The sequence below is a fragment of the Sciurus vulgaris genome, assembly GCF_902686455.1.
Source record: "Sciurus vulgaris genome assembly, chromosome: 10".
NCBI lineage: Eukaryota > Metazoa > Chordata > Mammalia > Rodentia > Sciuridae > Sciurus > Sciurus vulgaris.
In genome coordinates, this window is record NC_136470.1 from 3,178,324 (window position 1) to 3,206,198 (window position 27,875).

At 53.5% G+C, this 27,875-nt stretch overlaps 1 protein-coding gene across 1 annotated transcript; it reads left to right on the forward strand.

Moving 5' to 3' along the window:
* Positions 1–1,755: 1,755 nt before the first annotated feature.
* TMPRSS3 (transmembrane serine protease 3) lies at positions 1,756–27,792 on the forward strand. Its single transcript, XM_079100473.1, has 13 exons — positions 1,756–1,939; positions 5,270–5,380; positions 6,186–6,302; positions 6,558–6,681; positions 15,879–16,004; positions 17,302–17,345; positions 17,823–17,988; positions 18,734–18,903; positions 20,356–20,451; positions 23,254–23,396; positions 24,034–24,186; positions 26,661–26,702; positions 26,743–27,792. Exons 1-12 carry the CDS (start codon positions 1,846–1,848, stop codon positions 26,676–26,678), a joined length of 1,362 nt encoding a protein of 453 aa, XP_078956599.1. The 5' UTR covers positions 1,756–1,845; the 3' UTR covers positions 26,679–26,702; positions 26,743–27,792.
* The last annotated feature ends 83 nt before the right edge of the window (positions 27,793–27,875 follow it).

A 27,875-nucleotide genomic window follows, 5' to 3' on the forward strand; every position in this document is an offset into this window, starting at 1 on the left:
GCAGCCGCCCCACCTGGACCGGCCGTCCAAGAAGCTCTGCCCCTCCTCCTGCGCAGGGTGTCCTCTCCTGCTGGAGTGTCTGTGTGCAGAGTCCTCTAGGGACGCAGGGGCCCCATGGGACGGAGCCCAGCCTGCCTGCGCAGAGCTACAGCAGTGAGCACGCTCAGCCTGTCTTGTCCACGGGCGGGGGCGGGACAAACGGGGGTTCAGTAGCCTGGAGCCATAGAATCCCCACCGGCGGCTTCCAGCCCCCCTCCTGGCTGCCCGGGCAGCTCTGGGCAGGGCTTGGAGGCCTTTCCAACAACAGTGGCCTGAGCCGGGCCCTTTCTGCAAAGCCCCCTCGAGCGCTCCTCACACACGCGCCCTCCCCTCTGCGGCCACACCAGCCAGGGCTACCTGATAGCCACGTCCAGGTTGGGTTACACGGGCGCCGCGGCAGTGCCATTGGCCACCATGACCGAGGCGACAAGGCTGAGTGACCGGGGGAAAACGTCTCCCGGCTGGACGCACCCCCTGCCGGCTGCTCACCACCGTGCCTCCTTCTATAATGAAAGAGGACATTCCTCCTGCTGGGAATGATGGCGGCTCCAGAAACGGTGAGCGAGGGACCCGGGGAGGGCGGTGTCGCGGAGCCGAAGCAGCTCCAGGGCCCGGCAGGCTCCTCGCAGGTCCGCCCTCGGAAGCGCTTTCACAGGAATCCCCACCCTTTCCTGAAGAGAACTCCTTGTCCGCCACGGGCCATCGAGGGCAGGATCAAAGCCGAGCCGGTTACTTTTCTAGGATATTCTTCCGAGTCGCTCCCGCGATGCGAGGGGAACGGTGGGTCTGGCAGACCCCACCCCCTGCCCAGAGCCAGCCAAGACCCTGTGCAGCCAAACTCGCTGCACGTGGCCGCTGGTTTCCTCTGGAGTTTCAGTGTCAGACAGGTAGTGAGGAAGAACGGAGGACAGACCGAAGGCCCATGTCCGCAAGCCTGTGGGTCCTCTGCAGGTGTTGGCTGGGGGACGCGTCCTCACGAGCCCACGCCTGATACCTGGGAGGGAGGCCTGTGGCTTGGCTTAGCCCCCTGGCAGCCCCCTGCCGTTTCCTGGCTCCCAGGGTCCCCCCTGGAGTTAGGGGAGTGGCTGCCACTGGTGGCCTTCCTGGCCTTGCGTGGTGGGGCTCTCTTGTAGAAGAGTCTGGTGTGGCTCTGAGGGCAGAGCTCCCAGCCACCTGGCTCCGTGGGGAGCTCTGGGCCCCAGAGGGCCTGGATACTTTGTCCTTAATTAGGTCACCTCCATGGGAGCCAGGAAAGGGAGGGTTTGGGGACTCTGTGCTGCTGCTGACACTGTGGCGGGCGCCCTTCCCTGATGCTGGCTCATTGAGGGCCGTGATGTTATGTGAGTACGGAAACTTGTCGTGCCGGTAGGTGTGTCAGGACTGGCAGGGGGTCTGTGCAGGGGGGTGGGGGAAAACTATCAGAAAGCACTTTGAAAGTGATTTACACCTGAAGCACAGTGACACAAAACCAACTACTAACAGGCATCTCTACCCGAGAGCCTTTTGGTGGATGGCATGCAGGTTAAACCAGCGACAGGAAAGCATGTTGTAAGGGAGTTACGTTTGTTTGCTCTTTTTGCCAACGCTGTGGCTTAAAGCTTCTCTGTGGTCTACCGCGGTTCTGGAAAACTGGGCATGTAGTTCATGGGTACCGACCATCAGATTGTAAAGATGTAAAGTTTGACGAAGCTGCTTCTGACCCTGGAGTTACGCACAGGGAATGAATGTCTCTGTTCTCCCTCGACTAAGGAGGTGGAGGTGGAGGTGGAGGTGGAGCCAAGCCTCAGAGGCCCTGAGGTAGTCACCATGGGGGAAAACGACCCACCGGCAACCGAGGCCCCCTTCTCCTTCCGGTCACTTTTTGGCCTTGATGATTTGACAATAAGTCCTGTTGTGCCAGGTAGGTGGGGCCAGGTGGGACCCTGTGATGTCTGCCTGTAGGTGATGAGTGTGGCGGGAGTCCCTGTGGGGAAATCTCTCCCTGTATGTCCTCTAGGTGGACACTGGCCCTTTCCCAGGGCTGCAGAATCCCAGAAAGAAGGTGCACCAGGAGGGGACACCTCCATGAGCAGCTTGCTAACCTGCCGAGACCTGGGCCTTACGCTCTGGTGGGAGGTTTTCAGAGTGGGGCTCCACAGGTGTCCTGGTGAGGCCTGGAGGAGGTCAGACCTTGGCCAGAAAACCTCTTAGGCCTCCAGGAAGTCCTGAGTAGCAGTGGCCACCGGTCCTTCCAGAGAACTTGTTCTGCCTCTGACTGCTTTCAAGCCAGGACAGTGGAGTTGGTGGTTGGGACGGGGTAAACGGCCTCTAAAGTTTAAAGTACCTGTCGTTTGGTCCTGACCAGTCTGCTGGCCCTTTCTGTGTCACGTGAAGTATCTCTGCATCTCTGCAAGTTGTTCTATCACAGCTTTTACCACTCCTCCCCCCCCCCCCCTCCGCTGGTCATCCAGGCTGTCCCCGAGCATTAACATTGTAAATGTCGCTCTCCTCAGTGTCCTTGTAGGTAGGAATTTGTAGGTAGGAATTTGTAGGAATGTCTTTGATGACACATTAGGATAAATTCCTAGGCTAGAAGTACTAGGTCACAAGTTCACCCACCTTGAAGCTTGCTGGCATCTATTCCCCTCTGCGCACAGACGCCAGCGTGCCGTGCTCGTACTGAGCGCAGGTGGGCACTTCCTTCACCTTGCACAGTGCACCACGACAGCTCCTTGTGCGGACCAGGTGCGGCTCTGCTAGCTCGCACTGTCTCCTTTGCAGGGAGGCTGGAGATTTCTCCTGTACTGCCTGCGCCCCTCTTAGAGAGGCTTTTCATGCCAGGCCTGCCTGTCCCCAAGGACACACAGGGAGAGGTGGGCCACCATGGTGACCACAGGCAATGATGTGGCAGAGGGACTGCGGGCAAAGGGAGACTAGTGCAGTCTCTAGCTCGGTGTCAGTCTCGATTCCACATTTGAGTCATTTCCTAAATCTGAACATACACAGCAGCAGGTCATTCTTGGGGTTCCTGCTGATTCTTTTTAGGGTGGGCATCTCAGGAGAGATTTGTGAATTTGGAACAGGCTCCTTCTGGGTGTGGGATGAGGGTGAAGAGAAGACCCTGCTAACTCAAAGCCTCAGATTTGTCACCCTCAAAGGAATTGGCCTCTCATACTGTGTTAAAAGTCTCCATTACCATCATGTCATTCACCCACTCACTCACCCAACCACCCAATCACCCATCCACCAAGCCACCCACTCATTCATCCTTCTATCCACCCATCCATCCACATATCCTCCCACCCACCCATTCACCCATCCATCCTTCCATCAATCCATCCATCCACCCACTCACCCTTCTATCTATCCATCCATCCATCCATCCATCCATCCATCCATCCACCCATCCATCCATACATACAGACAGACAGACAGACAGACAGACATCGAATGAGTACTCATCAAATGTTGCTGTTCAAGGCACTGAGAATACAGCCAAGAACAAGCTGCTCAGCTCATTCAGGCCTAAAACAAAGAACTTGCTGTCCATTTCTAGTCTCTGAGTAGTTGATGCACACCTTCCTTTTACTCCTCTGACCCTTCTGCTCCTTCTTCCTTTCCCTTCCATTCTATTTCTCTTCACCACTTTTGTCTTAGAATTCTGTCTTCAGCAGCCTCAGATGACACTGACCATTTGTGATCACACTCTACTCAGCTGAGGTGAAGCTGTGGCTTCCAAATGCAGGTGAGGAGACCTTTCCAGCTCTCCCGTGGGCAAGCTTCCCACTCCAAGTCTCCAAGCCTAGAAGAGGGGCAGGTGCGAGTCCCCCTCCTGGTTAGGGTGTGATCTGCCACAGGCTCTCTTCCCTTTTGGGTTCCTTTCTTCCTAGTTGTTAATGAAGATGACATCAGCATAGCTGAGTTTTTGGGACTGATGTAATAATCTGTGTGAAATGACCTAGTCCTGACAGGAGGAGCAACAGTAGGATTAATTTTGGTGTCCTGGAGAGATGGGCACTTCTGGGTATCTCAGTAGTCTTTAAAATTTCCCTTCCACCAAATCTGCCTAGTTCTGCAGGCAAGGCCTGTGAAGGGTCTGAGGTTTTACCCTTGTTGCAATCTAACAGTTTGGCCTGCCACAGTGAGAAGAGAGTCCTATGTCAGAGACAAGGGACACTCTGCTCACAGCACAGCAGGTGGCCTGAGCATCGAGCTTGAGCCTGTTGCTCAGCATCCAGTTTGAGCCTGTTGCTCAGTTTGAGCCACCCAGGCGTATATTGCACATGCAGGTGGTTTGCATCACAGCTGAAGAACCTGTAGTTAAGGGCTCCTTGTAACGGAGTGCAAGCTGAACTCTGTGAACTTTGCTCTGGAAGAAGACATTTTATTTATCAAACAGGACAGCGAGCAAACCTGTCCTTGCTCTGGAGGGACATGCTGCCTCTGTCTCCCACACATCCTTGGAGAGATGATCAAGAACAAAGGCTGTCTGTGTCTGTGCAGGGCCCATGGAGAAGGCTGTCCCTGTGTCCTGCCCTGGGCACTCTCTGGGAGATCCCAGCACCCTCTCTGCCTAGGGTTTACACGTTATCTTCGACACAGACACATTCTTGGAACCTGGGGCTCCGTCCTCCTCTGAACCAGTGTCCTGAGGCTACCGAAACCAAGTACCAAATCCTGGGTGACTTCAAATAGCAGGAATTCATGGTCTCCCTTCTGGGGGTCAATCCAGGGTGTCAGCAGGGGCGTGCCTCTTTTAGAACTTGTAGGGGCTCCTCCCTTGCCTCCTCCAGCTCCAGATCACCTGCCAGCAACTTTCTGCAGCCCTTGACTTCTGGGCGTGTGGTGCTGTCCTCCCTGTGTCTCTTCCTGTCATCCTCCTCTAAGCATGTCTGTCTGTGTCCACATTTCCCATTAGTAAGGACTACAGTCACATTGGGTTAGGCCCGCCCTCTGGGCCCCATCTCGAGTTGGTCGCTACATGAAAACCCACCAAATAAGATGACGTTCTGAGGCCCTGGGGGCGAGGACGTCAGCCTGTCCTTCTTGGGTACACCCCTCAACCCAAGGCACCATCTTTCAGTCCTGCATGGACAGATTAGGCTGGAGTGGGACGGAGGAGCACTGGCCTTCTAGAGAATGTGGCCCTTTCTCTAGTTAAGCCACCTTATGGGGGTCGTCCTGCGCCGAGGGGGGGGACGAGCCGCAACCCTCAGCTTTGGTTGCCGGGTGCTCTGTGCCTGGGTTTCAGATGCAGACGCTGTGGCAGCCCAGATCTTGTCTCTGCTGCCCTTGAAGTTCTTCCCGATCATCGTGGTGGGGATCATTGCGTTGATCCTGGCGCTGGCCATCGGTCTGGGCGGTGAGTACCGTCCATTCTTCGTGGGCTCCAGATGCCGGTGAAGCTCTGAGACGCCCACCTGCTTCCTCACTCCAGAGCTCTGCTGCCCTCAGCCCGCTGGAGACGGCCGTCCTTTCGGCTTGCTGACTTGGGGCTCTACTTACCGGCACAAATGCAAAGCCGGGCGGGGCTCGCAGGAGCCGTTGGCCATGTGTGGAGCTTTGTCACCAGGGAGCGGCCAGTGGGGAGTGTCCAGAAGCAGCTGATGAAACAGAATCCCCCGGGTGGGAGGGCCTGGGCGGGAGAGACAAAGAGTGCTTTCAGGCAACGCCAGGCTCTCCAGATACTTTACAGAAAGGTGCGTTTGGCTTTTGAGAAAGTGGCCACTGGAGGAGGGGTCTGTACTGGGGGACGGTTTCTCAGTTTCTCTTCTGGTGTGAAGATCGCAGACCAGGTTGGTATGCCATCTGCTCCGTCGGGTGGTCCACAGTCCATCCGTTCCTAGGCAGGGTTAAGGGGAAACAGGAGGCCCAGCCGGTTTGTCAGGGCTCCTGGCTTGGCTGGCCCACAGCCACCTGATTTTTCTTGACCCTGAACCCTCCAGAGCCTAAATTTCATGTTTGGTTGTGGCCTCCAGCGGGCCATGAGACAGCAGCCCCTCCCTCTGGAATTCAGCACAGAACCAGGGGCCACTGGTGAGGATGTGGTTTCAAGACAGGTTCCATTATTAATGGCAGGTCAGCGCCATGTGGCAGGTGGACAGTGGACAGTGCTGCACACTCACAGAGCTGCTTGCTGACACTCCTGTCCTCTTCCCTCTTCTCAGTCCACTTCGACTGCTCTGGGAAGTACAGATGTCGCTCATCTTTTAAGTGCATTGAACTAGCAGCTCGATGTGATGGCGTCTCCGACTGCAGAGATGCGGAGGATGAGTTTCGGTGTGGTAAGGTGCTGCCTGGAGGGAGCTGGCAGGAGGGATCCTCCCCGCTGAGGCCAGCCCTGTGCTCAGCGAGGTTCAGCTGTCACTTGGCCCTGGGCTGGAGGTTAGGGAGGGCCGTGGGGCTCGGGTGCAGAAGGAGGCCGGCTGCCCAGTGGGGAGGCTGCTGTGGGCGGCTGCAGGCTGTGGGGAGGAGGAGGGCTTGCGCAGCAGTGCAGCGGTCTCTGCCCGGCCTCACGGCGCCTCCTCCCGCGCGGCCAGTCCGGGTGAGCGGGCAGCACGCGGTGCTGCAGGTGTTCGCAGCCGCCTCCTGGAGGACCATGTGCTCTGACGACTGGAAAGGCCACTACGCGAGGGTCGCCTGTGCCCAGCTGGGCTTCCCCAGGTGAGCTCCGGAGCATCCCCACCCTGCAAGGCAGCCGAGTGACAGCGGTGAGGACGGGTGCCTCTGGGCCCTCCGTCCTCAGGCCTCCCTCAGCTCAGCCTCCTCCCCAGAGGGCAGGGCCCAGACGGCCTGGTGACTGGCTGGAGTCACACAGGAAACCAGGCGTGGGGCCCTCAGGGTCAGGGCAGGCCCCGGACGCGAACAAGCCACAGGCGCTTAGGTGTTGGAAGACAACGGCTCTGGTGCCCCTCCGCAGGGCCCGGGCAGACGCCTGGACACAGCCACTTGCTCCTGGCGGCCACCCCAATGTCTGTGTGTCCTTCCCCAAGACCCTAGAGCCCAGTTTTTAAAAAAGTCAGTGATGCGAAGTGCAGTCGTTTGAAACCTGGTTTGGCCACAGGCAGAAGAAAGACTGGCAGTGGTTTCTTTCTCGTGTCCAGCCTGGCCTGTGTGGCATGGTGCACGGGGCACACTGTTGTCCAGACAGGGCCTCCCTCCCACCCGCCCTTCCTGTGACTCCCTGGGCTGCCGCACCCCCCTGGGCGCCTGGCCTTGCCTGAGGCCTTGGCTCTGGTTCCCAGTGTGCAGCAGGTGGCTGTGTCCCCGCTCCTCTTAGGAACGGGGCAGGGCTGCCCATGGTGATCTTGGACTGCCTCCTCATCTGCACCTCAGGAAACAGAGGCCTCGCAGCCTCGCAGCCCCCATCCTTCCCCGAGGCTCGGTTTTCAAATCCGATGCACCACATGACTGCTTTCTCCAAAGCCAGTGAGTCCCTGGATGTCTGCCCCCTGCTCCCGAGACCTGGGTCCCTGTCACCCTGTGCCAGGCAGCCGAGTTCAAGTTCAGCCACAGCAGCTACAGTCGCTCACTCGGCTGCCTTGGAGAGTCACATGGACTCTATCCCGAGAGACCAGCGGGAGGAAGTTCACACCACGCATGCACGTGTGCACACGCACAGCACGAGAGGGTTTCTGCGCCCTCTCCTGCCTCTTCTTGCTTTGGCCTCCCTCTCCCCTCTTCCTCCCTGCTGACTCTCCCAGGGCCTGTGCTCTACTGTCTGGAGGCCAACTCCCTCCGCCCCCCAAGTGCACAGGCGACCCTCAGCTCTCCCTCCACTTCAGCTTGGTGGCAAGCTCCCTCCAGGAAGCTGGCTGTCCTCGCACCCTGTGTTCTGTGCTCTCTGTCCTCCCATCTGTCAGATGGACTTCAGTGTTCTTCCTTCTTCTTCCTACTTCTCTTTAAAAACCCTTCTTTGAGCCTCTGCTCTACCACATCCCATGCCAGATATTTGTGATAAACACACGACATAAACAGACCGGTCGACCAGAGAGCTCAGTTCCAACCCCATGCAGGCGAAGCGCGTGGCACTGCCAGGTTTCCTCCCTAAGCAGGGATGGCGCGGCTCCTGCTTAGCGGGCTGCCGGGAGTGGCCTTCGGGGTTGGAGGGACCTGCCACCAGGCAGCTGCTCTGAGGCCTGGTGCTGTGGCTCCTGCTTGGGGGCAACTGTGGCCCCATTTGTGGCACCTGGGGTCCCTCTGCATGTCTCAGGTCCCTGCCCACCACCCTGCCCTTGTGCCCAGGCTCTCTAGGGCCCAGCAACAGCAAGCTCATTGGTGCCAGGCCTTCTGTCCTCGCAGTGGTCTGAGCACCCCTGGGAGGGCCGCCAAGGTCACGGATGCAGGCTCCAAATGTCGTCCTCAGACTCAGGCTTGACATTCTCATCACTCCTGACCCTGATGACATCCTGCCTGCCAAGCTGCTGTGGTGTAGGGCGGGCAGCACGGGAGCGTTCCCCAGCAGAGGGGAGGTGGCTGGGGACCCCACCTTCCTGTGGGACTCTTCAGGTGCTTGATCCCCCTCCCTCCCTCCCTCCCTCCCTCCCTCCCTCCTTTCCTTCCTTCCTTCCTTCCTTCCTTCCTTCCTTCCTTCCTTCCTTCCTTCCTTCCTTCTTTCTTTCTTTCTTTTTTCTTTCTTTCTTTCTTTCTTTCTTTCTTTCTTTCTTTCTTTCTTTCTTTCTTTCTTTCTTTCTTTTTTCTTTCTTTCTTTCTTTTTTCTTTCTTTCTTCTTTCTTTCTTTCTTTCTTTCTTTCTTTCTTTCTTTCTTTCTTTCTTTCTTTCTTTCTTTCTTTTCTTTCTTCCTTCCTTCCCTCCCTTCTTTCTTTCTTTTTTTTAAATTTATTTTTATTGTAAACAAATGGGATACATGTTGTTTGTTTGTACATGGAGGAACAGCATACCATTTGCGTAATCACACATTTACATAGGGTAATGAGGTTTGATTCATTCTGTTATTTCCCCCCTGACCCCTCCCACCCCTCTTTTCCCTCTATACAGTCCCTCCTTCCTCCATTCTTGCCCCCCTCCCACCCACCATTATGTGTCATCATCCGCTTATCAGTGAGATCATTCGTCTTTTGGTTTTTTTGAGATTGGCTTATCTCACTTAGCATGATATTCTCCAATTTCATCCATTTGCCTGCAAATGCCATAATTTTATTATTCTTTATAGCTCAGTAATATTCCATTGTGTATATATACCACAGTTTCTTTATCCATTCATCAATTGAAGGACATCTATGTTGGTTCCACAGTCTGGCTATTGTGAATTGAGCAGCTATGAACACTGATGTGGCTGTATCTCTGTAGTTTGCTGATTTTAAGTCCTTTGGGTATAGGCTGAGGAGTGGGATAGCTGGGTCAAATGGTGGGTCCATTCCAAGTTTTCTAAGGAATCTCCACACTGCTTTCCAGAGTGGCTGCACTAATTTGCAGCCCCACCAGCCATGTATGAGTGTACCTTTTTCCCCACATCCTCTCCAACACCTATTGTTGCTTGTATTCTTGATAATCGCCATTCTAATTGGGGTGAGATAGAATCTTAGTGGAGTTTTGATTTGCATTTCTCTTATTACTAAAGATGGTGAACATTTTTTCATATGTTTGTTGATTGCTTGTACATCTTCTTCTGTGAAGTGTCTGTTCATATCCTTAGCCCATTTGTTGATTGGGTTATTTGTATTCTTGGTGTAGAGTTTTTTGAGTTCTTTATATATTCTGGAAATTAGTGGTCTATCTGAAGTATGAGTGGCAAAGATATTCTCCCACTCTGTAGGATCTCTCTTCGTATTGCTGATAGTTTCCTTTGCTGAGAGAAAGCTATTTAGTTTGAATCTACCCCAGTTATTGATTCTTGCTTTTATTTCTTGTGCTATGGGAGTCCTGTTAAGGAAGTCTGCTCCTAAGCCAACAAGGTGAAGATTTGGACCTACTTTTTCTTCTAGAAGATGCAGGGTCTCTGGTCTGATCTCAAGGTCCTTGATCCATTTTGAGTTGATTTTTGTGCAGGGTGAGAGATAGGGGTTTAGTTTCATTCTGTTGCATATGGATTTCCAGTTTTCCCGGCACCATTTGTTGAAGAGGTTATCTTTTCTCCATTGCATATTTTTGGCCCCTTTGTCTAGTATGAGAAAATTGTATTTATTTGGGTTTGTGTCCGTGTCCTCTCTTCTGTACCATTGATCTACCTGTCTATTTTGGTGCCAATACCATGCTGTTTCTTGTTACTATTGCTTTGTAGTATAGTTGAAGTTCTGGTATTGCGATACCCCCTGTTTCATTCTTCCTGCTAAGGATTGCTTTAGCTATTCTGGGTTTCTTATTCTTCCAGATGAATTTCATGATTGCTCGCTCTATTTCTGTAAGGTACATCATTGGGATTTTAATTGGAATTGCATTGAATCTGTATAGTGCTTTTGGTAGTATGGCCATTTTGACAATATTAATTCTGCCTATCCAAGAACATGGGAGATCTTTCCATCTTCTAAGGTCTTCCTCAATTTCTTTCTTCAATGTTTTGTAGTTTTCATTGTAGAGATCTTTTACCTCTTTGGTTAGATTGATTCCCAAGTATTTTGTTTTTATTGAGGCTATTGCAAATGGAGTTGTTTTCCTCATTTCCCTTTCAGCTATTTCATCACTTGCGTATAAAAATGCTGTAGATTTATGTGTGTTGATTTTATAGCCTGCTATTTTGCTGAATTCATTGATGAGGTCTAGAAGTTTTCTGGAGGAGGTTTTTGGATCCTCTAAATATAGAATCATGTCATCAGCAAATAGTGACAGCTTAAGCTCCTCTTTTCCTATTCGTATCCCTTTAATGTCTTTAGTCTGCCTAATTGCTCTGGCTAGAGTTTCGAGGACAATGTTGAATAGAAGTGGTGAGAGAGGACATCCCTGTCTTGTTCCCATCTTTAAAGGGAATGCTTTCAGTTTTTCTCCATTAAGAATGATGTTGGCCACGGGCTTAGCATAAATAGCTTTTACAATGTTCAGGTATGTTCCTACTATCCCTATTTTTTCTAGTGTTTTGAGCATGAAGGGGTGTTGTATTTTGTTGAACGCTTTTTCTGCATCAATTGAAATAACCATATGATTCTTATCCTTAAGTCTATTGACATGATGGATTACATTTATTGATTTACGGATGTTAAACCATCCTTGCATTCCAGGGATGAACCCCACTTGATCGTGGTGCACAATTTTCTTAATATGTTTTTGGATACGGTTTGCCAATATTTTGTTAAGGATCTTTGCATCTATATTCATCAAGGATATTGGTCTACAATTTTCTTTCCTTGATGTGTCTTTGGCTGGTTTGGTTATGAGGGTGATATTAGCTTCATAGAATGAGTTTGGTAGGGTACCCTCCTTTTCTATTTCCTGGAATACTTTGAGAAGTATTGGAATGAGTTCTTCTTTGAAGGTCTTGTAGAACTTGGCTGAGAATCCATCTGGTCCTGGGCTTTTCATGGATGGTTGATTTTTAATGGCTTCTTCTATTTCATTGCTTGATATTGATCTGTTTAAATCATCTATGTCCTCCTGGTTCAGTTTGGAAGGAGCATATGTCTCTAGAAATTCGTCAATGTCTTCGGTAATTTCTATTTTGTTGGAATACAGATTTTCAAAGTAGCTTCTCATTATGTTCTGTATCTCAGTGGTGTCTGTCGTGATATTTCCTTTTTCATCATGAATTTTAGTAATTTGAGTTTTCTCTTGCCTTCTCTTTGTTAGTGTGGCTAAGGGTTTGTCTATTTGTTTACTTTCTCAAAGAACCAACTTTTTGTTTTGTCAATTGTTTGAATTGTTTCTTTTGTTTCAATTTCATTGATTTCAGCTCTGATTTTAATTATTTCCTGTCTTCTACTACTTTTGCTGTTATTCTGTTCTTCTTTTTCTAGGGCTTTGAGCTGTAATGTTAGGTCATTTAGTTGTTGACTTTTCATTCTTTTCTGGAATCCGCTCCATGCAATGAATTTTCCTCTTAGTACCACTTTCATAGTGTCCCAGAGAATTTGATATGTTGTATCATCATTCTCATTGACCTCTAAGAATTTTTTAATCTCCTCCCTGATGTTTTTTGTTATCCATTTTCATTCAATAGCATATTATTTAGTCTCCAGGTGTTGGAGTAATTTCTGTTTTTTTATTTTGTCATTGATTTCTATTCTCAGTCCATTATGATCTGATTTTTTGCATTTCCTAAGGGCTGCTTTGTGGCATAACATATGGTCTATTTTCGAGAAGGTTCCATGTGCTGCTGAGAAGAAAGTGAATCTGTTCGTTGATGGATGGAATATTCTATATATGTGTGTTAAGTCTAGGTTATTGATTGTGTTATTGAGTTCTATGATTTCTTTGGTTGGATTTTGTTTGGAAGATCTATCTAGTGGTGACAGCAGTGCATTAAAGTCACCCAGAATTATTGTGTTGTGGTCTATTTGATTCCTGGCATTGAGAAGGATTTGTTTGATGTACAGGGATGCACCATTGTTTGGGGCATAAATATTTACGATCATTATGTCTTCCTGATTTATGGTTCCCTTAAGCAGTATGAAATGTCCTTCTTTATCCCTTCTGACTAACTTTGGCTTGAAGTCCACTTTATCTGATATAAGGATGGAAACCCCTGCTTTTTTACTGGTTCCATGTGCGTGGTAGGTTTTTTCCCATCCTTTCACCTTTAGTCTGTGGATGTCTTTTTCTATGAGATGAGTCTCTTGCAGGCAGCATATTGTTGGGTCTTTCTTTTTAATCCATTCTGCCAGTCTGTGTCTTTTGATTGATGAGTTTAGGCCATTAACGTTCAGGGTTATTATTGAGATATGATTTGTATTCCCAGTCATTTGGCTTATTTTTGGTTTTTAAGTTGGCTTGGTTTCTCCTTTGAGTGGTTTTTCTCTAAGGTAGTTCCTCCCTTTGCTGACCTCCATTGTTGTTTTTCATTTCCTCCTCATGGAATATTTTGTTGAGAACATTCTGTAGTGCAGGCTTTCTATTTGTAAATTCTTTTAACTTTTGTTTATCATGGAAGAATTTTATTTCATCTTCAAATCTGAAGGTTAGTTTTGCTGGGTATAGGATTCTTGGTTGGCAACCATGTTCTTTCAGAGCTTGAAATATGTTGGTCCAGGCCCTTCAGCTTTTAGAGTGTGGGTTGAGAAGTTGGCTGCTATCCATATTGGTCTCCCCCTATATGTAATCTGATGCTTTTCTCTCACGGCCTTCAAAATCCTATCTTTATTTTGAATGTTAGGCATTTTCATTATAATGTGCCTTGGTGTGGATCTGTTGTGATTTTGTGCGTTTGGTGTTCTGTAAGCCTCTTGTATTGATTTTCCATTTCATTCTTCAGGCTTGGGAAATTTTCTGGTATTATTTCATTGAATAGGTTGTTCATTCCTTTGGTTTGTATCTCTGTGCCTTCCTCAATCCCAGTAATTCTAAAATTTGGTCTTTTCATGATGTCCCATAGTTCTTGGAGATTCTGTTCATGATTTCATACCATCTTCTCTGTTTGGGCAATTTTATTTTCAAGATTAAATATTTTGTCTTCATTATCTGAGGTTCTGTCTTCCAAGTAGTCTAGTCTTTTGGTGATGCTTTCCATTGAGTTTTTTATTTGGTTTATTGTTTCCTTCATTTCAAGGATTTCCATTTGGTTTTTTTTGAGAACCTCTATCTCTTTGTTGAAATGATCTTTTGCTTCCTGCACTTGCTCTTTCAGCTTATTGGTATTATCATTCATTGCCTGCATTTGCTCTCTTATCTCATCCTTTGCTTTACGAATCATTTTAATCATGTATAATCTGAGGTCCTTTTCTGACATTTCTTCTAACATACTGTCATTTAATTCTATTACTATAGAATCTAGGTTTATTTGGATCATTTTCTTCCCTTATTTTTTCATGTTGCTTGTGTATCTTCCCCTCTAGCGCTGCAGATCTGGGGTACTGCAGTTTCCTCCTATAGGCTTATAGTGGCCCTATAGGTTTCCAAAACCCTTTCTTTAAGGGGAGATCAATATTAGCAGTGCCCAATTCATACACTACGCAATCCTAGACCAAATAGCTCCTATGAGGACAATAACAAAATTGTCATAATAAACAGAATGAGTTCAAATATTATCTTCAGTAAAACAAACAGATTTGCAATAAGGTCAGCAGTTTCAAATGGAGGATGCAGAGGGATGTAGAATGTGGCTATTAATGGGATTAGAAAAGAATATACAGAAGTTCTAGATAATAGAAAAGGTGAGAGTGTAATCAAAATAAATTGGATGTTAGCATGCAAAAAAGGGAGAAAGAGACTCTGAGGGAACAGGTAAACAAAAGGAAAAGAGAGCAAGAAAAGTAAAGAAATAAAAACCTAAATATTTTCAATAAGGAGAAAAAAGAAAATCTACAGTATAACAGTCATATAGTAATGAAACCTCCCATTCTTCAGTAGCCTGATGCATGAGAGGTACCTGACAATGAGCTTCAAGCCTCCAGCAGGCGTCTCAGGATGGGTTTTGCACCACCTAAAGATAGGAGCTCCGGCTTCCAGGATTATCCAAGATGGCCGCTCTGGCTTCGCGATGTGTTGGCAAATGGGGAACTGCAGCTCCTGTGTGGCTGTGGTCAGCAGGAGGTCCTGGAGGCGGGATGCGGTTGGTGAGGCAGGGTTCCTGGAGGTCGGGTGTGTTTGGTGTGGTTGTGGGATCCTGGAGGCTGGTTGCAATCTGTCGGTCTGGGGGCCTGGTGATAGGGCGCAGTTAGTTGGTCTGGGGGTCCTGTCGGCAGGGAGCAGTCAGTCGATGTGAGGGCCCTGGAGGCAGGGAGTGATTGATCGGGCTGAGGGATCCTGGAGACGGGGCTCAGTCAGTCCCGCCAGGGATTCTATAGGGCCTGCCTGTTGTCTGAAAATGGCAGCAGCCACGTGTAATCAAACCTGCAGGTACTATGACAGCAAACTTCCAGGCGACAGCAGGCAGCTGGTGCTCCACTGGTGGTCGGCGATCAGTTTGCTGACTGTTGTTGGATGATCGGGAGGTGAACCTCGAGCGTTGAGCATGGATATGTGTAAGGCAGGCGATGGACAGGCGAGAGGCAGGCAAATGGCGGATGATAGTTGCCAAGAAACAGATATCCTCTGCTTGAAACCGGAGTTATGGAGCGACAAGGAACGCAGCCTCCCTCCAGTCCGCCACCTTGGATCTCCCTCTTTCTTTCTCTCCTCTCTTCCTCCCTCCTTTCTTTCTTTCTGTCCTTCCTCCCTCCCTCCTTCCCTTCCTTCCTTTCTTCTGCAGTACTGGGGATAGGGCACATCTTTGATTTCTTTCAGCCCTGATTTTTTGTCTCACCCCTTTCCCGTTCCCGCCCAGGAGACCTGCTTCCTCATGCTTCGCACATTTGCTTGGCCCTGGGGTCCCTGAGTCCCAGCCCTCCACCTCTCCAGGGAGGCCTGCCAGCTCTGAGCAGATTTGGGAAGTCACTTGTGACCTCCCAGCCTCATGTGGGTCCCAGCTGATAATGCCAGATCTGGTTCTGCCCCCTCCCCGCCTCGTGACTGGCTTCAAGTCAAGCAAGGCCATTTCAGATGGATGCTTCGTGGTGGCGCCCACAGGGTGTGTCAGGATGTGGTCCTTCCTCTGCGTGGCTGGAGCCAGGGCAGGAGGGCAGGGTGCGGGCCCTGGTCTGTGATGCCTTGCTAAGCTGTATTCAGTTCATTTTATCAGCAAAAGGAAGTTTTTGACTGTGGGGTGGACAAAACTACGCCCCCGCCCCAATGCTTCCTATCGGCTTGTGACTCGCGCTGGGTTGATGGTGTGATGCAGCCGTGAAGCCTCTGAGTCTGTGCTTCTGCTGTGCTTGCAGCTACGTGAGCTCAGACAACCTCCGAGTGGACTCTCTAGAGGAGCAGTTCCGGGGGGACTTTGCATCCATCAATCACCTCTTGCCAGACGACAAGGTGACTGCGCTACACCACTCGGTGTACGTGAGGTAAGCAGTCCACGCTGCGTTGAGTCACTGTCCAGCTTCGTGAAGCCGGACTCGGCTCCAGGAGGCAAGAGCACGGAATGAGCTTGCAGGGTGGGGCGGCCACCTGGTTAGGCTGGGCGGGTGGCCCAACAGAGGAAGGGGAGGAAATACAGTAAGGAGTAACGATGACCAGGACAGGGCTGTGCCTGCCACCCGCAGGGACTCAGGTGTGTTTGGGAACTGGAAACAAGGAAGAAAGGAGGGAACCTGGAAATAAGGAAAGCCATTTGCTTACAAAGTACTGCGACATTCCTCACTGCTTTCCGTGCTTCCCATGGGCAAGGGAAGCCAGCGTCCTTAGCAACAGCTGTGGCCTGCAGATGAGGGGGTCACCTGCGTTGCCCAGGTCAGACCCTGGGGGAGACGCAGTCAGGTGTTCTAAGCCCACTCTCCTCCTGACACCTGGGACCATGCTCTGAGCTGAATGTCCTTTGCTCTGAAAACAGGCACTGTGGCCCGTCCACCCTGGGTGAACGGCACCGGGGTCCGCAGGCAGCGCAGAGGGACCTGCCTGTGGCGCTGTCTTCGCTTGCGTGTGAGGCTGGGGCTCTAAAGGCAGAAAAGTTGCCAAGGCCTCGGCTCCCCTCTCCCTTCAGTATGAGAAAATCGGCGTCCCAGGTCCCCACCAGTGCTGGGCGGGGCTGGGGGCGGCTGTGTTCCTTCAGTGCGCCTCACTGTCCCAGAGAGGAGTCCCGTCCAGGTGTGTGACCCCGGCTGAAAGGGTCCTCGGGGGCCAGGCATGCCGTCCCCGGGGCACCCTGAGAGAACGCCGGGGGGCAACCGACACAGCAGCACCAGCACGTGTGACCTGCCTGCGAGGCCTCAGTGCCAGCCGAGGCCTGGGAACCAGAGTCAGACGAGGCGCGTGGCCTGGCTCCCTGGTTTGCCTTCTTTTTTAAACATGCACCAAAATAGTGATCCAAGGGCAAATAGAGTTGGTCTTTCTTCCTTCCTTCTTTCTTTCATTTCGGGAATTTAACCCAAGGGTGCTCAACCACTGAGCTGCACCCCCAGCCCTATTTATTTTTAATTTTGAAACAGAGTCTCACTGAATTGCTTTGGGCTTCGCTGAGTTTCTGAGGCTGGCCTCACACTTGTGATCCTCCTGCCTCAGCCTTCTGAGTTGCTGGGGTCATGTTTGGGCCACGGTGCATGGCTTTTCTTTTACATCAAGATTAAGTTAAAAAAAAAAAAAAAAAGTGTCCATTTCACACGCCTCAGAAATTTCTCTCAAAGCCTGCCATTGTTTCCATTTCAGGGAGGGCTGTGCCTCTGGTCACGTGGTTACCGTGAAGTGCACAGGTAAGAGCTTCAGACGCAGAGGACTAAATGGATGTCAGTGCTGGCGATATTCCGTTCCCTCCTCCACCTCCCAGGACGGCTCTGGGACCCTCCTGCCCAGGGGCCAGGTGGGAACCCCATGTCTCTGCACCCTGGAGGAGAGGACCATGCCAGCCTCACCTGTCAAGCGGGGACGTGGCCCCAGGTGCCTTCTTAGCAGTGGCTAGGCCCGAGGTCCCTGCGCATGGTCTGGGAGCCTGGCTCACCGCTGCTCCCTCCCTGAGCACACGCGGGTTGCTAAGGGCCTCCTGTTCCTGCAGAAGGCAGCGTCCCCCTCGCAGGGGTGGAGTGCGGTCTGACTTTGTCCCCTCACCTGCTCATGGAGAGCCTCTGTGAGCTCCAGGTGGTGGCCACCATGTTGGGAGGAGCGGGTCGGAGGGGTGACTCCGTTGGCCTGGAGCAGCCTGTGGGCCTCCCCAGCCCTTTCTCCCTCCGCAGTCTGTGGTCTGAGAACAGGCTACAGCCCACGCATCGTGGGTGGAAACGTGTCCTCGCTCGCACAGTGGCCCTGGCAGGTCAGCCTCCAGTTCCAGGGCTACCACCTGTGCGGGGGCTCTGTCATCACGCCCCTGTGGATCGTCACTGCTGCACATTGTGTCTACGAGTGAGTGGCCCTGGCCTCCGGGTCTTCCCAGACCTCTGTCCATCCTGGGTCAGGTGGGGTGGCCTGAGCAGACACACCAATGACCACGAAGTCTTGTCCTCCCCACCCGGGATCCGACATCATCAACTGGGAGGGACTGGTGACTTCTGCTCATTTAAAGAGCTTCAGACCTGCAGATCATGCAGGAAAGGCAGAGGAGAAAGCTTGTGACCAGGAGGGAAGCCACCAAAACAAAAGGCCCTAGAGCTTTTGAGTAGCTGATTCCCTCGGCAGAACGCATCATGACTGACAGGGCAGGCGGTGCAGCACGGGGTGGGGACAGGGTGCAGGACACCGAGTCCCCCAGAGCAGTTGCTCTCAGGGGTGTAGAGGGCGAGAAAACCACAGAAAGATTTCTGAATGCAATGGCTAATCTCCTGTTATTTTTACCTCCTGCTTTGGTTGCTGTTGGATGGAGACTAGCCCCTGATAGATCCCTTGCAGTGAGCAAGTTGAGACCAGTTCTCAAATGCAGAGAAGTCCTCATGGCGCAGAGTGATGCCTGTCTAGGATATACTCAGGGTGTGGGCCAAATTTCTGCAGGGCAGGAGAGCACGGTCAGATGCCAGGCACAAATAAGCAGGGTGCTGGACCATCTCTTGCCTGATGACATCGCCCACATCTCCTGGGCCCCCAGGATACCTGAGATCAATGGGTCGCTTGATTGGATTTTTCCTGTGCCCCCCTCTGGGTCTGTTCATTTCAGCCTGTACCGCCCCAAGTCATGGACCATCCAGGTGGGTCTGATTTCTCTGCTGGACAGTCCAGAGCCTTCCCATTTGGTGGAAAAAATCATCTACCACAGCAAGTACAAGCCAAAGAGGTTGGGCCATGACATCGCTTTGATGAAGCTGGCCGGGCCACTCACCTTCAATGGTATGTCTGGGTTGCTACGTCATTCCATTGCTTCTCATTTGTTTCCAGAGAATTCGTGATCGTTAGTTGAATCATTTTTATGAAAGCTGCCTAATCTTTATCAGAAAATTCTAGTGCCTGACTTATGTGTGTGTTTCCGTCAGTTGGTTGTCTTTTCTCAGTTCTTGGTATAAATAATTTTCAATTACATCCTGGACAATTTGGCTATTATGTTAGGAGACGCAGTCCTACACAAATTTTCGATTTTAGCAGTCTGTTGCCTTCTTTAGCTTCATCTGTTGCCTGGCCATGGTTCCAATGCCGATTTAGTTTCAAGGACTTCCTGGTGCTACTCTAATCTCTGTGGACTGTTTGGTGGCAGAAAACTTCTTCCGGTCAGGGCACTTGGTGCCCATAGGTGGTGGAGGGAGTCGTTTCTGTAGGGACAGAGACTTCCCTGTTCAGGTGCTTGCTGTGTGAAGTCCTCTTCCTCGAGGAAGAGGAGCAGAGTCCCAGCCTCTAGGAAGCAGAGCTGCCTGGTGGATGTGGCAGGGACTGCCATCTCCTATCAGCTCTGGAAAGTACCAGGCAGCCTCAGCTCCCCAGAAATTCTCAAAATAGTTGTACCAGCTACCGAGCTCTGCAGGCTCCAAACGGCTCTGTCGCTTTGAGTCAAGTCCAGCCCCAGGACAGTATAAAAATGCCACAGCAGACACCCCTGATAGAACTCTTAAGGGTGTGTGGTTAGAACCTCCCCTAGTAAAGTCAAGCTCCTTCCCTTGCCAAGGACATGGGCACTCAGAGGGCAGGTGGGTCGTGATCCATGTGGACTCCCCTCCTCTGAAATAGGACCTGCCCCGAGCCGCTGGGCTCTGTCCCTAGTAGTGTCTGTGTGCTCGCTTGAGCGTGCAAAACATGCAGAAAGGAACGTTTCCAGAGAGCCAAGGACAATTGCTTTGCTACACATGGAAGTGGGTTTCCTCGTTCCTTTTTGGCCTTCCTTTACAGTCCCACCAGGGAATACACTTGCACGAAAGCCCTGGGCACATGGGTACCGTTCCTGCTGGCGGGTTTGGGTAGCACAGCCCCACATGCGAGCCAACTTGCTGCCACTAGACTAGGCACGTCAGCAGGGGCAGGAACACCCACAGGACCATGTTCTGTGATATGAAGCACGTACCCGAGGTCAGACCAGGAGGACCCACCTCGCCTGCTGCCTGGAGCGTGGCCCCATTGTTGACCATGCTCCAGAGGCAGAGCTGAGTGGCAGAGACAGACTGCGAGGCCTTGGAGCCTGGACTACTTCCTGTGTCACAGCAGAGCCCTGTCACCGCCTGTGGTCCTCTCATGGTGTGGGGAGCTCTGGGCGGAGGGTGGGGTGACTCCTGCTCTGAGCCCATGGCTCCCCAGAGGTCGGTTGTTTTCTCCGACGGGCGCGTCACCGAACTGAGGCCATTTCCCCTTCTTCCACAGAGATGATCCAACCAGTTTGTCTGCCTAACTCTGAGGAGAACTTTCCTGATGGAAAAGTGTGCTGGACGTCCGGATGGGGGGCCACAGAGGACGGAGGTCGGTGGTCTGAAATCAGACTTTGAGCTGAGGAGCTCAGAAACTTGGGACTGGGAAGGGGCCCCTCCAGTGTCCTCGTGTGATGTCCCTGTGGGGTGCAGAGAGCACCCAGCCACGGGTTTGCATGCCTTGTTGGGCACTCCCTCTGCAGTGTGGCTGGGGTCCGGAGCCAGGGCTCCCTTTGAGGACATCACGGGCCGGCGGTGTTCTCGGGGAGAACTGAGACTCCAGGGAGGACGGCTCAGGTGCCTCCCCACCCCTCCACCTCCCACCCACTAACCAAGTGCACGTGGCGCCTTCCTGGACAAGACTCCACACAGCCAGAGACGGGCATCAGCTGGAGCCCTGGTGCCTGTGGGACTTTGGAAAGGTGTGATATTTCATCCTACAGAGACCAAGTAGAAAAAGCAACCCGATAGGCTCTTATTGCTATGATAACAGCAGCCGTGGCCACGCAGAGAACGCCAGCAGCAAAAGCAGATGAAACCCAGCCCCTCTCCTCACAGTGGGGCACCGGTGTGGTGAGGACGCTGGCTCGGGGTTTCCGTCAGTCGCTCCTTGTTAGGAGGAGCGCTGTTTCTGCAGTCCACTGGCTCACCACTATAGAAACGTAAGGTCTCGCAGTTCTGGAGGCCAGAGGTCGGAGGTCAGGAGTGGGCAGGCCTGCTGCCTTCCGAGGCTCTGTGGGGGCATCTGCTCCGGGCGTCTCTCCAGCGTCTGGTGGCACCCACCGTCCTTCCCGTTCCTTGGCTTAGAGATGCTTCACTCCAGGCTGGTCTCCATCTCCATGTGCCTCGGCTCTCCCTCTCCTTTGTCTGTAAGGACTCCAGTCACAGGGCTTAGGGCCCACCTGAACGAAGGGTGTCTCACCTTGAGGTTCATCACATTTGCAAAGACTGAGCTCCCAAGAGAATCAGACTTCATGGCTCCACGTGTGCATGCTGGGGGCGGCCAATTCAGCCAGCGGCAGGAAGCTCAGTGTTTTCCTTAGACAGCCGTGAGCTGAGTGTGCCCTCCAGAAGGCACACGGGAGCCCGCCCAGGTCCAGAGCGTCCATGGGCCCTGCTTACCCAGCATTCCCAGCAGTACACCCAGTGTGTCCACCCTGTCTGAGGGTCTGTACAGTGTTCGATGGTTTCAACCCACCCACCCACTGTGCCACACTCTCTGCCAACGTGGCAGGAACAGGGGGCTCCCAGCTCCATCAGAATCAGCACCTCTGCTCTGTGGAGCAGAGCAGGGAAAGCAAACCACACCCTCTCCTGGGGAGCGCTCGCTCAGGACCATGCGGCCCACCTGAGGGACTGATCGCAGTGGGCTGGGAGAGGAGGGGCTGGAGGAGAACCCCTTCCCCCAGGAGTCCCGGCGCATCTGCTCATCTTTTCAGGGGTGGTTGTCTCTGTCCCAAGAGGCCCTCCTCTTCCTCACCCTGCCAGGCTCTGTCCCCAGGGCTTGCCCCCACCACCTGCCTGTGCAGGAAACTCCTCCCACAACCAGCTGGCCAGGGCCTGGTGTCCACCTTCAGCCTCCCACTCTGTCTTTCTCCTCAGCCATCTTCGAGGAGTTTGAGTGCCTGGAGGGGAGCTTGTCCCCAGGATGGGTGGAGAGGGCCGTACTCTAGCCTGTCCTCAGCACCAGGCAGTCCCACTGAGCATGTAGGGCACTATGTGGGCGGACCTGGGGCCCACACAGAAAAAGGGGGTGACTCTCACTTGTCGCTCACTTGAGAGCAGGATTTTTATTGGTGTATAGAATCGTACATAATCTTGGGATTTTTGGTTTCATATTTATACATGCACATAATATAGCCTCATAATTTGGTCATTAAGACGTGGGTTTTGAGGAGCACGGAACCCGCACCCCTGCTCTGCCTGCTGGGGATGGAGAGGACGGCCCCTCCTGCCTCAGGACGACTCTCGATGAGGTGGCTGGTTGATCTGTCAGTGGTGAGCAGATCTACCACAGGGCGTTGGTCTCCTGTGGCTGCTACAATGGGACCCCCCCAACTTGGGGGCTGAAAATGGCAGGCTTATCACTTACAGTTAGGGAGGCCAGAACCCAGCGAGGTCTCAGTGGGCTGAGGAGCGGTGGCAGCCTGGCTCCCTCTGGAGGCTCTGGGGAGAACCTGCTCCTTTCTTTCCTCTTGGGCTCCTGGGCTCCTGGCCTCTGCCCTCCTCCCCAGGGCCAGCAGTGAAGTGTCCTCCAACCTCTCTGGTCTCAACCTCTGTGTCTGTCGCTTCTCCTTCTCTGAGTCTGTTAAGCCCTGTGATTTCACTGGCTTCCCTCACATGATCCAGTTGGTGTCACCGTCCATACCTTTGTTACACCTGCTGAGTCCCTTTTGCCAGGTGAGGTGGCCGAGTCACAGGCTCCAGCAATTGAGATGGGCATGTTCTTGGAGGGGCATTTTTCTGCTGACCACTGCAGGGCCCTGCTGTGTGTGACCTTCATGAACCCCAGTTTCCTTTCTGGAACCTGGACTGGCCGGTGTAGCTCGGGAGCCTGGCCCAGGACAGCCCTGGAGCCCTGTCTTGGGAACACTGCCCCCACGTCCTCCTTCGCTCCAGGCTCTTTAGGGAAATTAGTGACCCTGACATGAGGCCCACTCAGGAGGGAGTGAGGCTCTAGGCCACAGCAGGCTCGTCTGCTCTCCCACCCACGGGCCCTGGCCATGACCACCATTGCAGCGGTGGCCTGCCCCTCACTTCCTGGCTCCCAGGTGCCCAGCACACACCCTCTGCGTTCTGAGCTGGGCCTCCCCCTCCCTCCTCCTGGCAGGTTTCCATTCTTTCTTTGAAACAGGTGACGCATCCCCTGTCCTGAACCACGCAGCTGTCCCTTTGATCTCCAACAAGATCTGCAACCACAGGGATGTCTACGGAGGCATCATCTCCCCGTCCATGCTCTGCGCCGGCTACCTGAAGGGCGGTGTGGACAGTTGCCAGGTGAGGCTCCTGGATGCCCCGGGGGTCATGGCAGCAGGCAGGGTTCCAGTGAGCCAGCCCATGAAACAGGCTACTACCCACATTTCCCTGTGACTGAACGAAAAGCAAATTTACACAGCGTGGGGAAGAAATTTGCTTAAGATATCTACCTTTCCTGGCGGCAGGGCCGGTGTTTACCCAGCGCTCCCGTCTGCAAGGCTGTTGGGCTTGGGAGGGACCTCCCCTCCTTCCCTCCAGCCCAAGTCTGTATGAGCAGGCTAACAGAGTGGGAGGCAGGTGGGAGCCAGGGAACCCGGGCCCCAAAGAGACACAGTGCGTGGGACTCCAATACTGCCTGGTGGACCACAGGGGGCCGAAGGCCTGGCCCAGGCAGACCTCCTCCAGAGCTCCCGTGGCTGTACTGACTGCCCTTGACCTTCGTGGGCTCAGTACCTGTCTCCTGGTGGGAGACACAGCTGGAGGGAACCCACCCAGAGGGGCCACGGGGCCACGCTCCTGGAACAGCATGCATTCTGGAAGGGCGGGTGGGGGAACAGAGCCATCCTCCTGCAGAGCCCATGATGCTGTAGGGCCTGTGACCAGGAGCACTCCATGACAGTGCTGTCCCCTTGACTTCTGCCTCCTTCCTGCCATCCAGGGAGACAGCGGGGGGCCGCTGGTGTGTCAAGAGCGCAGGCTGTGGAAGCTGGTGGGTGCCACGAGCTTCGGCATCGGCTGCGCCGAAGTGAACAAGCCCGGGGTCTACACCCGCATCACCTCCTTCCTGGACTGGATCCACGAGCAGATGGAGGTGGGTGTCGGCTCCTGCTCCCGCAGGCTCCCGTGTGGCCCAGCTCTGCTGCAGAAAGCCAGCATGAGCCAGTAGCTGCCGACTCAGCAGGCAGAGATTGGGTGGCTCCTGGGCCTCGGGCCTCCAGCATGGCTAACCCTTGGGTGAGGCCATTTGCAGGTGTGGTCCTGGCACACAGAGGCGGGAAGAGTGGAACTGATTTACCCAGTAGGGCAAAGGGCAGCCCAGTGGAACCTCTCTGGGGTGGGGACAAGTCCAGTGTGCCTGGACAGAGGGGGTGGTAGAGTGATCACGGACAGGCCGAGTCAGGCAGGGAGGACCCAGGACACTCCCTCCAGGACTGCACCTCGCTGGGAGGCAGGGTGGGACGGATTGCTGCCGTGTGCCCGCCCAAGCAGCGCTGCTTTGGGGGCATCCCTGGGAGGGAAGAGGCAAGGGCCTGCAGGAGCCTGGTCAGTACGTCTGGCCTGCAGGCCCTGGGCAGGCAGAGCCCGGAGCCTCCAAGCAGCTGGGACATGCTGGGCACCCAGGGGAAGGGAATTTCCAGGGGACACAGGTCCTGCTGTGATAGTGGAAGGGTGGGGGTGACCCCAGCCCTCCAGAGCAAGTGAAGGAGGCAGGAAGGCGAGGCCAAGCCATGGCCTCCAGGACACTCAGCAAATATTTGCTGACCTGACCTTAGATTGAGTCTCATATTACTCTTTGGACCAGTTTTGAAGACCTTCCCCCCCAATTCAGGTTAAATTTCCATAGCATAAAATGGACCATTTCAGAGTGAGCAGTGCCGTGTTGTTCTGTGCACTGACAGTGTCCTGCGGCCTCTACGTCACACAACACTGTTGTCATCCCCAAGTGAACCTCGTCCCCTTTAAACAGACCTCCCACTCCTCCAGCCCAGCATCCCCCTCTGCTTTCCGTCCCTGTGGGTCAAAGGCCATTTGAAGTCATTGAGGAAGAAAAGACACCACTTCCTAGTGTGCCTCGGGCATGGATCCCTGGGTTTTCCTCTTGACTTTTTGCCTCATGGGAAGGCGCGTGGTTCCCTGCCCTCCAGGTGGGGCCCAGGGCTGGTTCTGGACCCAGCAGCCCTGCGATGAGGCAGGTGACTGTGAGCAGCTTGCCTTCTCCCCACGGGGCGTGGCGAGGCCGTCAGGGTGGCTGGAGTGAGCCAGTCACGAGAGGCTGTGCCGGCTGTCTGCCCGGCCCTGGGCACTTAGTGCCGTGGCAGGCCCTTCAGAGGAAAATTCACCTGGAATGTGCCTGCACTTGGGAAGGATGGGTGGGTGTCTGAATGGGTGGTCTCCTCCATGCGGAGGCCCCTGAGGTGCCGTGGGAAGATCCTGGGGTGCAGATGGGCCATGTGTTGCAGGGAGCATGGACACACGCCAGCATGGCGTCTGTGTGGCTGCTCTCAGGACACAGGCCCCAGGTGACAGAACTGGAAGCTGAGCTTGAAACGCTGGAGGAGGCAAAGAAGATTCTCCTGTTCTCCATGCTGTGGGCAGCCTGGGCAGCTGGGGCAGCATCTCCCGTGGGGAGCCCACGGCCGGATGACATCAGCCCTTTCAGCCTGGCCTTGTCCCGGGTGGCAGATGCTATGATCCTCCTTGCAGGACAGGCACGGAAACCTTCTTAGGGCCCCCAAATAATAAAAGGGCTGAACGCGGGTCTGAGCAGATCCAAGACGGTTGCCCAGCGTGGCTGTGCTGTGGAATGACCAGATTTCAAACATGGCATGCGTAAGGCCCTCCCTCGTTGCTGCTGAAGTAAGACCTTCTCCAGACAGTCTGGCTTGCCGCCTGGGCGTGAGGGCCAGCTGACTTTGATGCCCAGGGGCTGCAGGGCTCTCTGAGAAATGTTGGCCGTGTCCTGTGGCTGCTGAAAGGGTTTAGGATAAGTTCTCACCACTCAGAGGAGCTGCCTGCTCTCTGAGGAGCGTCATCCATGGCGGCTGGCAGCTGCCTCTGAGGCTCTCTGTGGGGTATCCTAGGCACCTGCTGCCTCTGACCACGGAGTCTGCAGAATGCCCCAAATCCCTCCCGCAACATCTGGAGATGTTACAAGTGGCCTCTCCTCCCACGAGGGCTCGGTCTTGGGCCCCTCCAGCACGGGCTACCTGGGATCGCCGTCCCGTGGGTGACAACGGCCCTGTCAGGCCGCCTTCGTTTCACCCAGCAGGTTTCTGTACCGAGCTGGGGCATAAAGCAGAACTGTTCTGACTCAGCCAGAACTCGGAATACCAGGCTGAGTCGTAGGTTCCCGAGGAGGCCAGGGGCTTCTCTGGGCAGCAAGGAGAAGCAGGGCAGCCTCTCTGGGTGTCGGGTTTCACATACAGCCTCCTCCCTCGGAGGCCAGGCGTGTCCTCACTAGCCACGGAGATCACTCCTGGTGGGAGGCAGGCGCCCACCTGGCCGTAAAGCCCGAGAGGTGACTTGCAGGGTTACAGTGCTAACACTGCTGTTTCTCACTTCTAGAGGGACCTGAAGACTTGAAGAGGAGGGGACAAGCTGCCACCAGAGCTCTTGAGGGTCCAGCCCCCTCCTTCTCTGGACTCGTGCCTGGGCGTGATGGGCATGAGCACAGGTCTCCAGAGTTCTGACCGAGGCCCGACAGCAGAGCCAAAGGGAGGCGCACCCTCCTGGCCCTCTTCCAACGCCTTGGCCCAGGGGCTTTGGGCTGAAGTGACCTTGAAGATGCTTTCTGACTTCCACTTGGCACAAAAGCAGGAGCCCCCAGGCGCAGCCGTCCCCACTTGCCCACTGCTTGTCTGTACGGGGGTCCTCAAAGTTGCTGACACAGCCGGCAATCTCGCAAGCAAGAGCGCCCATAGTCACTCAGTCAAGGCGTGGGGACCCAGGGACGCCGCCAGCCGTCCCTGTAGATGCAGCTGTCCCCACATGTCCCTCTAGACACCAGAACCATGTCCTCGTAGCCCTGATGCTTGGCCCCTTATTGGCCCTTGCTTCCAAAGAACATTGGCATTCCCGTTCTTTGCTGAGTGCTGACTGCTCGTGTAACTCCAAATCCTAAGTCTGGAGCCTCGTATCTGATCTCTTCCGTGTCTACTGTGGAGTTTGCGTTTTTCTGTTGGAACAGGTTTCTCAGCAGGATCATATTAAGTCGTGTTATATCACAAGACTCACAAGCCAAGTCAGAAGGGATGCCATCCTGGGTAGAAAAGAACCACCCAGGTCCACCCCCTACCCCAGCGGGCACTAACAATAAGAAGAGCAGGTGGTCAAAGGTCCGCTCCATGGAATTTGTTAACCTTCCGCACACCTGCCCCTCCCAGCTGACCTCCCTGCCTCGAGTCCCACGTCACACAGTAACAGAGGAGGGTCACCTGGTAAGTTTCACTGGCCACTGGTGCTTGTCTCAAATTAAGTCATCAGAATCTGAATCAGTCGCTTCGCGAGTGGCAGTAATGAGCAGGGATGTGATCAAGTGCCTGGGGAGGAGCGGCTCCGGGAAGAAGCATGTGTGTGCGCACGCGCGCGTACCTGTATGCAGGGGACAGAAGAAGTACAAGAGCTAGGGCAAACTGGCTGGCGTGGCTGCACTTGGGTCTCCCCACCCATACCAGGGCTACGGCACAGACTTCCACACAGTACGGCCTGGTGCTCGGGGATCATTCAGTGGCCCTATGCGGATGGCTGAGCTGGGCAGTGCTGAACTCTCTCCATGCTTTC

Bases quoted from the DNA above. Each gene is read 5' to 3' on its own strand.
- TMPRSS3 (XM_079100473.1), top strand. From the start codon at position 1,846: ATGGGGGAAAACGACCCACCGGCAACCGAGGCCCCCTTCTCCTTCCGG. The intron at 5,381-6,185 runs GTGAGTACCGTC...CCCTCTTCTCAG, and splicing joins GCTGGCCATCGGTCTGGGCG to TCCACTTCGACTGCTCTGGG. The intron at 17,989-18,733 runs GTGAGTGGCCCT...TGTTCATTTCAG, and splicing joins GCTGCACATTGTGTCTACGA to CCTGTACCGCCCCAAGTCAT.